Here is a 17,156-nt window from a genome sequence, read left to right as displayed (position 1 = left end):
AAAAATGCCCATCAAAATCCGTCACCTCCTAAGGTTGATGTCAGCTAGAGATCTGTTTATTTTTCATTGGATGTGTCTCAATCCACCGCATTTGCCTATGTCGCACTTCCGCATCTGCAGTGAAAGGTGACCAAGCTAGAACGGTGTTTGTCAGACTATTCTCACAAAATCGTCTGTAGAGTCCAAACGGTTTGGCCTAGAAAACAATTGTAACCCCTCTATGAGAAGATGAGACTCTCATGAACACGATGGTGTTCTCAAGCATTTTGGGCGATTTGCCAACTTCTGTCTGTAGCGTCCAAACAGTTTGGGCTACACACTAATATGCCAGGACATAAGAAGAAAGATAAGTGCTGTAGCAAAGATATTTTTTATGTGAAACACTTTTCAAGCCGTGTCTTGTGAGTGTAACGCCTACTGAAGATCCTGGAAGATCATTAACATAATGTGGAATGCAGTCCAGTGTACCAAATTCACAATATCAATTACAGAGTCACAGTGCTTCAGCTTGCACTGCTCACCGTTTGACTAACCTATTCCCCATATATTTTTAATTGACAAGACAACGTCCACACCCAGTAAACCCTCCCTTAATCCTTGGGTATGTGTTCAAGTTCACACTACTTTATTGAGATGACAAATTCCTTTAAGTTTATATTTGACAAAACATCGATCCCTCTTATATGAGAAAGTACAAATGAAAAACTGTCCTCTCTATGGACATCTTTCATGTTTTACATAGATTTCCTTGATGGAGAAGTTTAGAAGAACTCTTACAGGAATTGGACCTCACAAAGCAAGGTGTATCAGCTCAAGCTGATTTTTTGATTCCCATGTAACCTACTTTCTGCTTACAGATCCAATCCACAAGTCTCTTGTTGATTAGGTCCCCAACCAGCTCTGTTGTTACTGTATCTATTATTACCAAACCACAAGGATGGAAAGAAGGAGATTGTGAGATAATAAGGTAACTTCTACGCCAATGTCAAAGCACAATCTCAAAAGAAAAAGGAGGATCAAACTTAATTCATAACAAGACATGTCTGGAAATAACACTGCCAACAGTAACCAAGCCATGAATTGTCAAGGTTTGTAAATGTGCAACTTGATACTTCAGGGAGTGTACCTGTGGACAACAGAAATTCTAGTTACTGATATGATCTTTCCTTTATATGGAGGAAAACTAAACCAACAAAAGACTGCTCCATTTCTAGCATACCTTCATATTTTGAGCAATGCCCTTTATCTGTGCTCATATGAGAGCAAACATAACATTTTGTTTAATGCAGATCATTTTCACAATGCCCTAAAAATCTGAATGCTTTTCCTCTCAATATCCCCTCCCATACACACACACACACACTCACACACAAACATGAAGCATTTCACTACACCCACAATAACATGAACACACAAAAATAGAAAATAGGCAAGTACCAATTTGGGTGGGGAGGGAGCGGGGACAGAAAGAGAGAGAGGGGGGAGAGGTGTGTGGCTCCTCCTCACTCTGTGTGCGCTCTCTTCCTCTCGCTTTTTAGTGTGTTCCTCATTCACTCACTCAGAAAAGGTTGAGAGAGGGTCTCTCAGCAAGAGAAGGGTAATAAAAAGGGGATTGTTTGAACAGAGAGACTGTGTAAACAAAGGGAACTGGGTTGTGTTCTTGGGGACTCTTATCACCTGTCTACAACACACCACTCCTGCAGCATTATAGGACTCCTGGATGGAGAGGCAGCAGGGAGAGGTAATGGCAGATCGCCTGGAGCGCCTAGATCCACTCTGTGACTCAGAGAGAGAGATGATCAAGGACACCTGGGCCAAAGTCTACCAGAACTGTGATGATGTCGGGGTGGCCATTCTCATCAGGTAAACTTTACCTATACTCTCTTTTCCTTGTTTCTTGCCTATAACATCTTGAAATTGTCAGTCTAGAGACACTGAAAAACTTGCCTAGGTGCACCCATTTCCATTTGGGGAGTTATGGAGGGCTGATGACAGAAGAGCTGTAACTTACTGAATGCTGACTGTTTACACACAGCACACATTGCTGAACAATATAACAACACACACACACACACACACACACACAGAGCTGGTGATTGCAGTCCCCTGACCAGTGGCAACAGCTTCTGCCACCACAGGGAGCAAAACTCTCAGCAGCATCTTGTTATCATAGGGATGTTCAGGGCCTCAACCAAGGCTGATTGTAGAACCAGGCTAAAGTTTGCTTCTCCTTAATTATTACATTGCCAACATGGAAATTGCACATGGCTCCTTATCTTGCTCACTGGTTGTTTTACCAAATTGTGTTGCAATAGTTGAGTGTAATAAATAACAATGTTCTTGCAACCTAGATTACAATCTCTCCGTGACCCTTGCATGATCCCCACTATAAATGAAGGGAACTGAAAGTAATTTTAACAACGTGTGAAGATTATAACATGACGATTGACTTGACTTGCATGCTCTCAATCTGTTAGAGAGAGCGCCATCACTCATATCTGAGCTATTGCATCTCAAATTGGCTCCCTTCCTATCAGTTGGCAGAATCAGAGGGGAAAGCGTGCAGCTCAATCCATCTTGCTGCTTATTCCAATCTGACATATTTTGCTCTGCAGGTGCTCCCTCTGAGGGCAGATCATGTTTCACATATCTGCAGACCAGGGATTTCTGACCTGACTCACTGAACCCTCACAGGGACGTCTCTGTCTAATCCCTCATTGAGCCCCGTGAAGATCAGTGATCGATTGAACCTCTCCCTGAAACAGTCTGCAATACCTACATGTTTCAAGCAGACCACCATAGTCCCTGTGCACAAGAATGCCAAGGTAACCTGTGTAAATGACTAGCACTCACATCGGTAGCCCTGAAATGCATTGAAAGGCTGGTCATGGCTCACATCCACACCATCATCCCAGACACCCTGGACCGACTCAAATCCGCATACCTCCCCAACAGATCCACAGATGACGCAACCTCTATTGCCCTTTCCCACTTGGACAAAAGGAACACTTATGTTAGAATGCTGTTCATTTACTATAGCTCAGCGTTCAATACCATAGTGCCCTCCAAGCTCATCACTAAGCTAAGGACCCTGGGACTGAACACCTACCTTTGCAACTGGATCCTTGACTTCCTGCCGGGACATCCCCAGGTGGTGAGGGCAGGCAACAACACATCCGCCACACTGACTCTCAACACAGGGACCCTCAGGGTTGCGTGCTTAGTCCCCTCCTGTACTCCTTGTTCACCCATGACTGCGTGGCCGTGCATGACTCCAACACCATCATTAAGTTTGCCGACGTCACACCATTGAGAGCATCTTGACTGGCTGCACACCACTTGGTATGGCAACTACTTGGCATCCGACCATAAGGCACTACAGAGGGTAGTGCGGACAGCCAAGTACATCACTGGTGCCGAGCTCCCAGCCATCAAGTACCTCTATACTAGGCTGTGTCAAAGGAAGTCCATAAAAATTGTCTAAGACTCTAGCCACCGAAGTCATAGACTGTTCTCTCTGCTACCGCACGACAAGCGGTACCAATGCACATATTCTGGAATCACAGCAGGACGCTGAACAGCTTCCACCCCAAGCCATAAATCTGCTAAATAGTTAGTTAAATAGTTAAAAGGACATCATCTTGGTCATAAATTGCAATGCTTTCATTTGATGCAATACTTTAATACCGGTACTTAAATATCTTAAGCCTCAAATTGCTCTGAGGCATTCCAAATGCCTGTAGTATTACATGGTGACATGGAACACTTACAAGGAGCACACTTTAGCTGTCAAGGGGTATTTGAATCTTTGGCATCTTTGGAGATTTGAAGGCATGTTCAAGTATAATGTTAAACCTCAAACCTCAACTGCTCTCTCTCTCTCTGTCAGTTTAATACTAAAAGCTATGCGTGGTTAATTTATCTATCTAAATAACTAAAATATCCCATGTGGAATACCCATAGCTCTTTGAAAGTGTTGCATCAGGGATGCATCTCATTGTAACACATTCCAGGGTATCCATATGTAGTTGCGTTTGCATTTATCAAATATCTATACAATTTCCACTCAGGGCAAGTATGTCACATTTAGAACAGCCGTACAACTATCTCAGAAATGAGCCCTATCCCAGAGTAGGATTAACAGGCTGATGATTATAAAACACTAATGAGGCTATTTATATGCAGCCACCATAGATCAAGGGAGAGATTAAACACCACTGTCTTCACTACTTATGAGTGAAACAGAGGATCTGGCTTTACAATTGAAAGTCATTGCATAGACCCTCCATTTTAAGCAGAAGAAAATGAGACACCCCCTCCTCTGTCTTCCTTGTCTGCTTTCTCCCAACACTTGATTTCACAGGTGAAGGTAGTGAAAGCCATGTGCTTTCATCGAAACACAATGGCTTCCCCATAAAGCTTCCATTTTCTGTTATGGGTTTCAAAAGGATAGAGGTATGGGACATCTGGAAAAGATACACACAGACAGCTGTATTGTATCTGTCCTGGTCACTGTAGGCTGTAGTTTATTGCTCAATACTATTCTCTTTCACAATGTGTTCTCCAGTGTTCAAACCAGCTTATTCCACAAAGATAACCTATTTCATCATTGGAGTTATTCTGTTTTTATATGGTAGAGAATTTGATGTGTGGTACGTAAGGTATATATATATATATATATATGTCTTATCCTAATACATTGTTTGGGTGTTTACAAGAGCTGACATGAATACACAAATACTGTAGCACAACAATGTTGAACATGAGTGTGGGTGTAGGTGCATCCGGCCAAACCAACCATATGGTATATCCCTATGATGTAGAGCTAATTGTCTCCAACCCCGACAGTAACACAGTGAGAGGGAAGCAGCAGATGAACTCACTGCTGCCTGAGTACACACAGCCATTCTGACCGTTTATTTCAGTGTGTAATTACACAAGCAACCAACTAACCATCTCAATTTCATTAGCGCACTTCACTGTTGGTCTGCTAATCCTATGGCCAGACATGGAGATGATGAAACACTAGCTTTGTGAGTTTTAGGGGAGAGCTGTGCAGTTTGTATACAGTCACTGTCAGCCACTGAGACCAGACATCAGGGACCACATTGGAAACAAGTGGAATCGTTATACCGTGTTATCGCCTGGGTTGTACCCAGTGCATCTTTTTCCAAATAAATAAATCACCTGGACCAACATGTCTCCTAGACTCAGGAGAACATAGCAGTAGCCACCGAAATGCCAGGATGTACATAGACCACAATTCTATCCTCCTGATTCCTGCTTAAAAGCAAAAATTAAAGCAGGAAGCACCAGTGACTAGGTCTATAAAAAAGTGGTCAGGTGAAGCAGATGCTAAACTACAGGACTGTTTTGCTATCACAGACTGGAACATTCTTCCGATGGCATTGAGGAGTACACCACATCAGTCACTGGCTTCATCAATAAGTGCATCTCGGATGTCATCCCCACAGTGACTGTACGTACCTACCCCAACCAGAAGCCATGGATAACAGGCAACATTCGCACTGAGCTAAAGGGTAGAGCTGCCGCTTTCAAGGTGCGGGACTCTAACCCGGAAGCTTACAAGAAATCCTGCTATGCCCTGCGACGAGCCATCAAACAGGCAAAGTGTCAACACAGGTGTAACGCCCGGGGTGTAGTGGGTGAGAAGTCAGGCACAGGAAGCAGAGAGTACAGGGTAGTGCTATATCGTTTAATGCACAAAAACCGGTGAACATACACCAACCCCACGGAACACAGGGCGGACACGAAAAACAAATGCCCCAAACACGGGGGACTTAAACCGTCCAGCAAAACCCAAGAACATGGGCAAACCGAGACACACAGACGTGTACACCCGTACACCAAACAATCCCGCACATCAATCCCGCCTGCTGGTAAATAAAGCCCGACCAATCAGCCTAAAATGAACACAGGTGAAACCAATAAACAGAAAGGGGGAAAAGGGATCAGTGGCAGCTAGTAGGCCGGTGACAACGACCGCCGAGCGCCACCCGAACAGGAAGGGGAGCCACCTTCGGTAGGAGTCGTGACAACAGGGCTAAGATTGAATCATTCTACACCGGCTCCGACGCTCGTCTTATGTGGCAGGGCTTGCAAACTATTACAGACTACAAAGGGAAGCACAGCCGCGAGCTGCACAGTGACACGAGCCTACAAGATGAGCTAAATCATTTATATGCTCGCTTCGAGGCAAGCTACACTGAGGCATGCAGCTGTACTGGACGATTGTGTGATCACGCTCTCCGTAGCCGATGTGAGTAAGACCTTTAAACAGGTCAACATACACAAGGCTGCGGGGCCAGACGGATTACCAGGACGTGTGCTCCGGGCATGTGCTGACCAACTGGCAGGTGTCTTCACTGACATTTTCAACATGTCCCTGATTGAGTCTGTAATAACAACATGTTTCAAGCAGACCACCACAGACCCTGTGCCCAAGAACACAAAGGCAACCTGCCTAAATGACTACAGACCCATAGCACTCACGTCCGTAGCCATGGAGTACTTTGAAAGGTTGGTAATGGCTCACATCAACACCATTATCCCAGAAACCCTAGACCCACTCAATTTGCATACCGCCTAAACAGATCCACAGATGATGCACTCCACACTGCCCTTTCCCACCTGGACAAAAGAACACTTATGTGAGAATGCTATTCATTGACTACAGCTCAGCGTTCAACACCATAGTACCCTCAAAGCTCATCACTAAGCTAAGGATCCTGGGACTAAACATCTCCCTCTGCAACTGGATCCTGGACTTCCTGAAGGGCCGCCCCCAGGTGGTGAGGGTAGGTAGCAACACATCGGCCACGCTGATCCGCAACACTGGAGCTCCACAGGGGTGCGTGCTCAGTCCCCTCCTCTACACCCTGTTCACCCACAACTGCATGGCCAGGCACGACTCCAACACCATCATTAAGTTTGCAGACGACACAACAGTGGTAGGCTTGATCACCGACAATGACGAGACAGCCTATAGGGAGGAGGTCAGAGACCTGGCCGGGTGGTGCCAGAATAACAACCTATCCCTCAACGTAACCAAGACTAAGGAGATGATTGTGGACTACAGGAAAAGGAGGACCGAGCACGCCCCCATTCTCATCGACGGGGCTGTAGTAGTGGAGCAGGTTGAGAGCTTCAAGTTCCTTGGTGTCCACATCAACAACAAACTAGAATGACATTATTTGCCGTTGCCGTGTGAGTGGTCATGCAGAGCCAAGGGGGCTGAGAGTCAACTAGCAGCCCTCTGCTCAAGAGCTCAGTGGCCTCTGACCACGAGGCACTATATAGGGTAGTGCGTACGGCCCACGACATCACTGGGACTAAGCTGCCTGCAATCCAGGACCTCTACACCAGGCGGAGTCAGAGGAAGGCCCTCTAACTCAGGTTTTTTGTTAACTGACAAACATTTCTTCTGCCTTATCAGCTAGAAGAAATGTGTGCTTTTACAAACACTGTTATCATGTATTTGTATAACACATGCTTATGCTCAGGCCATGGTTGAGTAAATGAAGCATAACCTGTACAGAACCTGGACAGTGGTTAAACATTAAAAGGGAAAACATGCCCTGCAGCTGTGTCAACACGCTCTAACTATGTTTACTTATAATATCTCACTGGGCCAAGTAATGCACCTCCTTTCTTCTACAGGCTCTTTGTGAACTTCCCCTCCTCCAAGCAGTACTTTAAACAGTTCCAACAGGTGGAGGACCCTGAGGAACTGGAGAGGAGTGCCCAGCTCAGGAAGCACTCCCGCAGGGTGATGAACGCCATCAACACCCTGGTGGAGAACCTCCATGACGGGGACAAGATGGTATCTGTTCTGAAGCTGGTGGGCAAGGCCCATGCACTCAGACACAAGGTGGAGCCTGTCTACTTCCAGGTGAGGAAGAACCAGGCAACATGTTTACACATAACCATTACCCACAGGCACACCAAAGCAAATGTATTCCCTCTCTCTCTTTCTCAGATCCTGTGTGGGGTGATTCTGGAGGTGCTGGTTGAAGACTTTCCTGATTACATCACTCCAGAGGTGGCAGTGGCGTGGACCAAGCTGCTGGATGCCATCTACTGGCACGTGAAAGGTGTGTATGAGGAGGTGGGCTGGGCCTCCAGCTCTGCCGTGTGAACCATCTGTCTGTCTGTGTCAAAGTAACCATCAGTGACTACTGTGGACTCCCGGAGACTGACTACTACTGGGCCTTGGCTTAGGAGCAGGACGATCTATGTCTGACCATTCAAGGGAAGAAATGTATCTTTCCAGAGCTCATAGAATCTGCTCATAGAATCTTCCTATGTATCATCATGGCTCCCTCCCTGTATCTGTCCCATGCCCCCACTGTGGGGTGTGTTCTTCTGATGGACTCTCTTATGAACGATGGGGTGGTGGTTTGTGCTGACTTTGGTTGGAATGTGTGTGAATGGACATATGTGTGTATGCATTTATGTTTGAGGTAGAGAATGAGCCCTACACAGACTGATAGAATCTTGGATGTCTCTTCAGCTACATTGCCATGAGATTATGTTGAAGATTGAGGATTGGCAGACATAAGAACTGTATTATGCCATAGAGACAGTCTAAACGTACACTCTCATACACATTTTTATCTTTACACCAAAAACAGATATACAGGGGAGAGAATGTCTTCTGCTAATCACTCAGTTGTTAACCTGCTTTGTGCCTTTCTTTATTTCTGACACTGACATCAAGATCTTTGTTCATTTCATGTGATGCTTTGTTGGTGTTTCCTGCACAGTATATTGTATTTCAGAATCCGTCACCCTTCAGAAACAGATCCACTTCACTGTCTCACAAAATGAGAAATAACTTGTGAGGTGTGGTGTCCACATTTAAGCAATGTAAATGTTTTTTTTTATCAATCCCTGTATCTGCATAATAACATAATAAACCAAAACAATGATATCTATAACGGAAATCATGACAAGCATATTATTCTTAATCCCTTGTTTTTCACTGTGAGGTATTAGCACTCCCTTTCCTCCTGTTGTGGCCTACTCCCTGTGAGTCAGCAGTCCTAGCGATAGGTGGATTAGCAGGAGGCCTAAAGGTATTTATACCTCCCATGTCACAAGACACTCAGAGAGAGTGTTGCTCGGTTCTGAATCCAACCACCTCTCCCTGCACATCATTGATTGTTGTGGGAACACAAGTGCACATGTGGCCTTCCACGCCAGCATCAATAAAGACTTCTGTACCGTATGTGCTCCCCCATACCAACCTACTGTATATAGATATCATTACACAATAGAAGGTGCAGTAACAATACATTAGTATAATGAGTCTGGATTACTCCGTGGCTTCTATGAAGGTGCAATAGAACTACAAGTGATATGTTATTTACATAAATGCCGAATCTGATACTGAAAGCAATGACATGAACATGAACACACACAAACATTAAGACAGCTAGGTTTTCATTACATAAATTATTTTACACAAGATCAAGTTCAAGTAAACTCAATAATTCTAGTAGCCTACAAGTGTATGCATTCTTTGTTTAATATAAGCTACACACTCTACTCTGTCAAAGCCGTGAGACATTACACAATAAAGCAAAACACTCATTATGACTTTAAGCATGAGAGTATGCTACTACAGCAAAATCAGGGTCCATGACAGCGTTTGCAGCGCTAGTTCAACCCACACCACATGAATGGCCACAGCACATAGTGCCCCTGTAAAGCTACACTAGTGGCGATGGAGGATTAAAAGGTTGAGCTCAGACCACAAACACTACTTTCTGTTCACCTCCTGCCCCTGCAACAGGGCCTTCCCCTGATCTGAGCTAATCCAACAGGCTAATCTTGCCACTAGCTTGAGAGCCACAGGAATCATTCTACTCTCCCTCAATGGGAGGAATAGTCCCAGTGTTCTAACCCAGCTGCAGTCCCAAAACGGGATACATGTGATAGGACCATGTGCACCACTACGATGGTCCTCACCACTATTGCTGTCATCCTATACAGAAAGTTCTCAAACCGAGTCGAACCGTAAGTACTCTTGTTTTTACTCTTTCTCATCCTCTGCCTCTTGCTCTGGTCACGTTCACTTCTTGAGGGAAAACCTAGTTGATAATACACAGAGCCACATGTATCTGGTCACATGTAAAGGTAAGGTTGACAGATTTTGTGAAATGTATCTTGGTTGGTTCGATATTTGATTTTTTATAGTTTTTGGTTGCTTACCTCTTATGTCACGGTGTTATGTCACACAGTGCATCAGAACTGTTAACGGTAGTGTATTTTGATACTGCCATGGAATTCTCTCATGGGATTTGTGTACTGTTTGTAAGTGTTCTCATGCCCTTCATAGAACATTACAGCAAATGTCTCAATAGCACTGAATGTTAATTATTTGAACAGATATCTAATTACCAATCAAACATGAAATCAAACATTGATCAAAATGTGATTACTCTAAGGGGCAATCATCTAAATGCTAAATAAATTATGCTATATCACTGAAACTATCCTGAAAGTCATAGCTTGTCTTCCTCAAATAATACACAATCTTGATCTAACATCAAGTGGAAAGTTTCCAGGTTAGCGCTGCGGCTGCAACCTGGACTCAGGGGTAGGCGTAAGATAGTAAACAAAAATCTTTGACACTCACATTAGAATGATATGCACGTTTGGTATGGTATGTATTAATTTGTGGTGCTAAGTAGTTGCAAAGTTGATTACCTAAAATGCTAAAGTTGTCCATGATGAAATTCGAACACGCAACCTTTGGGTTGGTAGACGTTCATGTTATACCTCCCTCCTTAAATAATCTTCTGTCTTATGTAACCACACAAAACGCAACATATCATACTAATTTGAGTGTCCCGGACAGAGTGACTATATTTTAACAAAATAGCATCTAATGTAAGGATGAATAAAGAAAAATGCATCTGAGCTCTTGAGCAGAGGGCTGCTAGTTGACTCTCAGCCCCCTTGGCTCTGCATGACCACTCACACGGCAACGGCAAATAATGTCATGTGGCTGCAGCAACATATCAAGCTCAAAAGTATGGACACATATTCATTATCTGATTACATCAAATTAGGATTCAGAGTTTTATCAGTCTTACTGACAAGTCAAGGATTGTAATGAAGCTGCAATATATGCTAACTTCAACAACACTGGATTTGTTACGAATTCCAATTTGTTGTGGTGAATGTTAGCTAGGTGGCTAACCTAATGTTAGCTAGGTGGCTAACCTAATGTTAGCTAGGCTAGGGGTTAAGGTTAGGGATCAGGTTTTGGTTACTGTTAGGGTTAATCTTAGGGTTAGGAGTTGGGTTAAAGGATTATGGTTGAGGTTAGCTAATATGCTAAGTAGTTGCAAAGTAGCTAAAAAGTAGTAAGTAGTTAGCTAAAATGCTAAAATTGTCCATGATGAGATTCAAACAGGCAACCTTTGAGTTGCTAGACGTTCGCATTATACAGCCCTCCTTTAATTTTTTTGCCTTCAGTAACCTGCTGTATTATGTAACCATACCAAACATAACATACAGTATTATACTAATTTGAATGTCTCAGACAGAGTGACTATATATTAACACATTTTATCAGTCTTACTGGCAAGTCAAGAATTATAATGAAGCTTCAATATGTGCTAACATCATCTCCCATTTCAGGCACAATGTTGATGATGCCAATGAGGTGCCCTACATGAAGAGCAATGGAGTCGACCCTAAGAAATAACAACCCTCACAGCAGATGTAGCTCTAGTCTACAGTCTACATGGTACATAAAAGTAAAATAACAAGTAGCCTACAGAAGTGAATGCTGTCTGATATTTCAAGATGTGGAAAGGAATGCAAGAGGAGGAGGGGAAGAGAGAGGGAGGGAAAATGGAACATGTGGCAGAAGTAGAGATGCATGAAGTGAGAAGATGTATGCCCGTTCCACATTTAGCTTTCAAGTACTCCCCACTATGCTGCTCCCACTAAATGATTTAGTGGCAGAACAACAATCCATCAGCTCTGTGGAAGGTTATTATAAATGCATTACCTCCCCAAGCCTACCAGTTCAATAGAGTCGTGCAGGGCCTCATAAATATGGGTCAATAAAGGGACACACACAAAAGACTCAGGATGAATGAAATAGGCTTTATTGTTTTAGTGTGAACTTTCACCCTACCTGTGCGTAGAAGCTCTCAGATCTGAGGCGGGTCTTTTCAAATGAAGAGACGTGAGTTTATTCATTTATTCATAGCATGATATCTCCCTAAATGATTAATGTCCCCCCGCATGTACGCTTTTATGCACCCTCTTTTCTCTCTTTTCTTCCAGACACGAACTGAAGAAAGGTCTTCACCTTGATGGCTACACATCTGGTGAGTTCTCTCAATGGCTGCATTCTATGTCTCAAACTTAAACACCAGAAATGGAAAAGTACTACTGAATTACTACTCATTACTACTACCTGAGATCTACACAAAACCTACTGGTTTTACTACCTGATTGCTATTGAGATGTGTAGTAAACCAGTAGTGATTTATGTAGTAATTTAAGTAGTAATGAGTGATCCATTGAGACATTTCACTACTGGAGAACACTACATATTTCCTATTCAAGTCAATATATAATTCTTCCTTGATGACTACTGAGCTTTTGGGTATCTGCTACTTAAACTTCTTCGGGATCGGTGTCCACAGGACAGTTGAGCTAACATAGGCTAATGCAATTAGCATGAGGTTGTAAGTATCAAGAACATTTCCCAGGACATAGACATATCTGATATTGTCAGAAATCTTAAATTCTTGTTAATCTAACTGCACTGTCCAATTTACAGTAGCTATTACAGTGAAATAGTGCCACACTATTGTTTGAGGAGAGTGCACAGTTTTATTATTTATTAATAAACAATTTAGGCACATTTGGGCAGTCTTGATCCCAAAACTTTACATAAATACAATGGTTCATTGGATTCGTCTAAAACTTTGAGCATACACTGCTGCCACCTAGTGGCCAAAATTGAAATTGCACCTGGGATGGAATAATACATTATTGCCTTTCTCTTGCATTTCAAAGATGATGGTACCAGATCTAATGTGTTACATTCTCCTATATTCCTTTCACATTTCCACAAACTTCAAAGTGTTTCCTTTCAAGAATATGCATATCCTTGCTTCAGGGCCTGAACTACAGGCAGTTAGATTTGGGTATGTCATTTAAGGTGAACATTTTTCAGATCCTCTTTTTTTGTGGCAGCCACGTTTCTCCACCACGTAATCTTTTAGAAAATAAAGACAAGCAACAGAGACAACAAAATATAAGCCATTATCAATAATTTGCTGTCAGAGATCATAAGACAACACAGAAAAACATTTGCATACAAACACACATACTTATTAGCTAGCATGACGAAAACAGAGGCTACATAGCTACATTCCAATGGGGCTAGCAAACAACTAGGCTAAACACAACACTGTTTTGGCTAGCATTCTTTTTGATGTGGTAAAAAGTTATTTAAACTGCTAAACAACAACATGAAACTATTCAGAAAACATAAACAAGAGTTAAACTTACAGATGGTGCCAGCATAAAGGCTATGAAAGACAGGATGGAGAAGGATGGAAGATGATTACATTCGGGAATTGTCAAAAACAGTAGCTAGCCAACAACATCCAACTACTTCCTGTTTTGCCTTCATCTGCGGTTGCGAAAAGCCTGTGTAATCTGGCAATAGTTTTGAAATTACTTATTTCCTACCAACATCAAATAGTAAAAACTATACCTGATTACTATTGAAAACCCTGTGTGGAAAAGCTGTAGAATTTTGACTACATATTTACAACCTGCAATCATGTAGTAAAAAGCTCTACCTGATTATTACTGTAATAACTACTGTTTTCATGCTGAACACTACAAAACTCTACTTGTGTATCTTGAGTCGTGCATAATCTACACAATCCTTACAAGTCACTACTGCACGAATAGGTTTTGTGTAATAATTCAGTAGTACTTTTTCATGAGGGCTAATTTAACCAGTGGTGTAAAGTATTTACAGTAAGTAAAAAATACTTTAAAGTTTTGGGGTATCTGTACTTTACTTTACTATTTATATTTTTGACAACATTTACTTTTACTTCACTACATTCCTAAAGAAAATAATATACTTTTTGCTCCATACATTTTCCTTGACACCCAAAATGTCTCGTTACAATTTGAATGCTTAGCGGTACAAGAAAATGGTTCAATTCACAGACTTATCAAGAGAACGTACCTGGTCATTCCTACTGCCTCTGATCTGGCAGACTGACTAAACACAAATGCTTAGTTTGTAAATGATGTCTGAGTGGCGGAGTGTGCCTCTGGCTGTCAAAAAAGAATACTGATAATAAGGAAATCGTGTCGTCTGGTTTGCTTAATGTAAGGAATTTGATGTATTTTTACTTTTATTCAAGTATGACAAGTATACTTTTTGCATCAATGTACTTAAGTACATTTAAACCCAGATACTTTTAGACTTTTACTCTCAAGAAGTATTTTACTGAGTGTCTCACTTTTACTTGAGTCAATTTCAATGAAGGTATCTTTACTTTTACTCAAGTATGATAATTGAATAGTTTTCCACCTCTGAACATACCACTGCTGATTGAAGCTCCTTGCTAACATGTTAACTCTTGTGCTTTGGGTATTTTTCCAGTCTAGTTTGACAGGCAAACATCCTATAACCTAAACCCCAAAATGGGTATGTTTCAGACAACAGCAGCAGCTCCATCTCAGTCATCTGGAATTGATGCAGCTGGCGCCATTGCCTCTCCAGTGTTCAGAGACTGTGCATTGCCATGTGAAAAGCATCTGGAATTTATCACATCTTCAATCCCCCATCTGTCCTGCAGATCCCTCTAATGTTAGAGGAGTCCCAGGAAGCCTCCCTCCTCCTTCTTGAGGCAGGAGAATTCCATTTCTGGGAATGAAACCTCAACCAATAACATCTTGGTGGAGCTGAATCTACAGTCCAACATCTTGGTTTATTGTGGGATTCTTGTTTTGTACAGTTGGACGTTTTCTTAAGGCTTAAAGTAGGCCAATGGTCAATGTAAAACTGTTGGAAAGTGTTCCGTGCCTCAACAAACAGTTTTTTTTTTTAAATTGTCATTTTTTGTCTTTGAGCAAATAGGGCTGTACAGATTTGTGTCCATTGAGTAAATTATAATGGCTTTTAAAGAAGAGGCAGAACTTTAAAATGATGCACTTTAAATGGTAGGATGTTTTTGGTAATCTTTCACATTCCTAAAGTGACCTAAATCTTGTTTTGACTGAAACAAGGAGCTTTGGATAAGCAATATATTTCAAATGAATCGCTTGAACCCATAAATATTTGACCAAATGTCAGAGAACATAAATGTCTTGTCGTGAAGATGTGTGTGCCATGGCTACTCAATCTAAAGAGCAATGGAGAGAGGCATCAGTTTTGTACCTCTCTGTCAACCCTCTCCAGTCACAATGCATTGCTATGTGATGAAAGAAAGCATGCAATGAATCACCTCTTCCCCTACACCTTTAGCATCCCGTTGGTCCCATTAAAGGAGCAACAGTCAGAAAGAGGTGTGTTACTAGTCTGCCTGTGTTCAAAACACAGCTCCAACTTTACATTTTTAAAAGCAGCTAGGTGTCACCTTAGTAAACGTCTGCCTTGAGTCAGAGCATGGTGATGATGGTGGTTACTGGTAGGACGGTTTGTTACAGAATCGACTTTCCTTTGACATGTCATCTTACAACCTGCTTCTTCTCTCTAAAGCAAAAATGATGTATGTTCTTTGCTCTCCCCACCTGATCAAATAAAGAGATTGGAAAAATGTATTTAGTTTGTACGTACTTTTAATTTTCCCTTGTTGTAGAATACGTACTCCCAAATGTTGCATTGTATGTACTGCATGATGACCATTACTGTATTACCACTTATAAGAGACCCTTCAACATGTAACATACACAGTCTGAGATATTAAATCTGTTCATGCTTGTTTTTTTAACCACTCCAAACAAGAAGAATTAAGCAGATACCTCAGCAAGATGTCACCTGACCTCATAAGGATAAAACAGTGATCATTCCACTCCACAGTATTAATCCACAAACGTGAGCAGGTAAATATAACTTTGCTGCTGACACAACAGCCTTGTGTTATTTACTTCCAATCTCACCAGCCGTCAACATGACAGTGGTTACTGTCAAATCATTAGACTGGCAAATGACCCCACAAATTGATTGAAGGACATTGAAAAAGGTCCATAAAGAAGTGTTTTGGAAGACGCACAGCTCTCGACCTTCGCCTCTCCCGAGTCCATACGGGAGCTGCAGCGATGGGAAAAGACTAACTACCAATTAGATACCACAAAATTGGAGAGAAAAATAGGTTAAAAAAACAACAACAAAAACAAGAAGAAGCCAAACGAAAACACCTATGGTGTTACAGGCAACACAATATTAGCAAAGATAATAACACCAGTTTCATGACAATGGCAAGATGTTCCTGAATAAATAGTTTGCGGCATGACGGCATTGAAAATAAGGTATAGAATAAGGTATAGAAGACTTTCATTACCTCTGATCTCCCCACCTCTGTCAAAACTACAAAGGGATGGCAATACCCACTAGAGATAAATGGAACAGTCACTGTTACAACAACCATGAACAACCCCAAAAGTGGTGGTTAGAGGTCCTTCCATCTTTTACAAGCCTCCTCCGAGTAAGGCCTGGAGTGGAGACATCTGAAAGTGCCTTTGAGTGCTTGGGAAGTGGTGGCGGGGGGTTGTTAGTAGGGCTGTTACTGCCCCACTAGGCACACTCTAGTTGAATCAACATTGTTTCCATGTTACTTCAATGAAATTACGACCAACCGCCACACCAGCAGTCACGAGTGACTGTTGAGGTATATAGGCTTCTCCAAAACTGCTTGCTGATGGTCATTAGCAGCCTACCAAACCTGCTAACGGCCAGTCGTTAATGGCCTGGTACTCAGCGCTCTGTTGTCCCGCTAATCACTCTGGCATCAATTCAAATGCGATTGAAAATCAAATCAAACACTTCATGAGAGCCCTGCCATTCAGAGTTTGAGCGGAATATATTGTGTTCATATAAGCCCATGTTGAACAACATTTCTACAGGCTAT

The 17,156-nt window shown here is 42.3% G+C and overlaps 1 protein-coding gene and 1 long non-coding RNA gene across 7 annotated transcripts; both read left to right on the top strand.

Moving 5' to 3' along the window:
• Positions 1–1,517: 1,517 nt before the first annotated feature.
• LOC115110650 (cytoglobin-1-like) lies at positions 1,518–8,960 on the top strand. Of its 2 annotated transcripts, XM_029636474.2 has the most exons (3): positions 1,530–1,863; positions 7,681–7,912; positions 8,000–8,960. In XM_029636474.2, the coding sequence occupies exons 1-3, from the start codon at positions 1,721–1,723 to the stop codon at positions 8,156–8,158; spliced, it is 534 nt and encodes a 177-aa protein (XP_029492334.1). In that variant the 5' UTR covers positions 1,530–1,720; the 3' UTR covers positions 8,159–8,960. The 2 variants fall into 2 exon arrangements, with proteins under 2 accessions (XP_029492333.1, XP_029492334.1); XM_029636473.2 differs by having other exon boundaries at positions 1,518–1,863; positions 7,681–8,960.
• A 992-nt stretch (positions 8,961–9,952) lies between these two features.
• On the top strand, positions 9,953–15,849 carry LOC115110651 (uncharacterized). 5 transcript variants are annotated; one of them, XR_010461195.1, is made up of 4 exons: positions 9,953–10,041; positions 11,674–11,782; positions 12,331–12,374; positions 14,746–15,849. It is a non-coding gene; the product is annotated as an uncharacterized LOC115110651 (long non-coding RNA). The 5 variants fall into 5 exon arrangements; XR_010461198.1 differs by having other exon boundaries at positions 14,690–15,849; XR_010461197.1 differs by having other exon boundaries at positions 11,674–12,229.
• The last annotated feature ends 1,307 nt before the right edge of the window (positions 15,850–17,156 follow it).

Source organism: Oncorhynchus nerka, linkage group LG26, assembly GCF_034236695.1.
Source record: "Oncorhynchus nerka isolate Pitt River linkage group LG26, Oner_Uvic_2.0, whole genome shotgun sequence".
In the NCBI taxonomy this organism is placed as follows: Eukaryota; Metazoa; Chordata; class Actinopteri; order Salmoniformes; family Salmonidae; genus Oncorhynchus; species Oncorhynchus nerka.
This window is presented reverse-complemented; position numbering and strand designations above follow the sequence as displayed.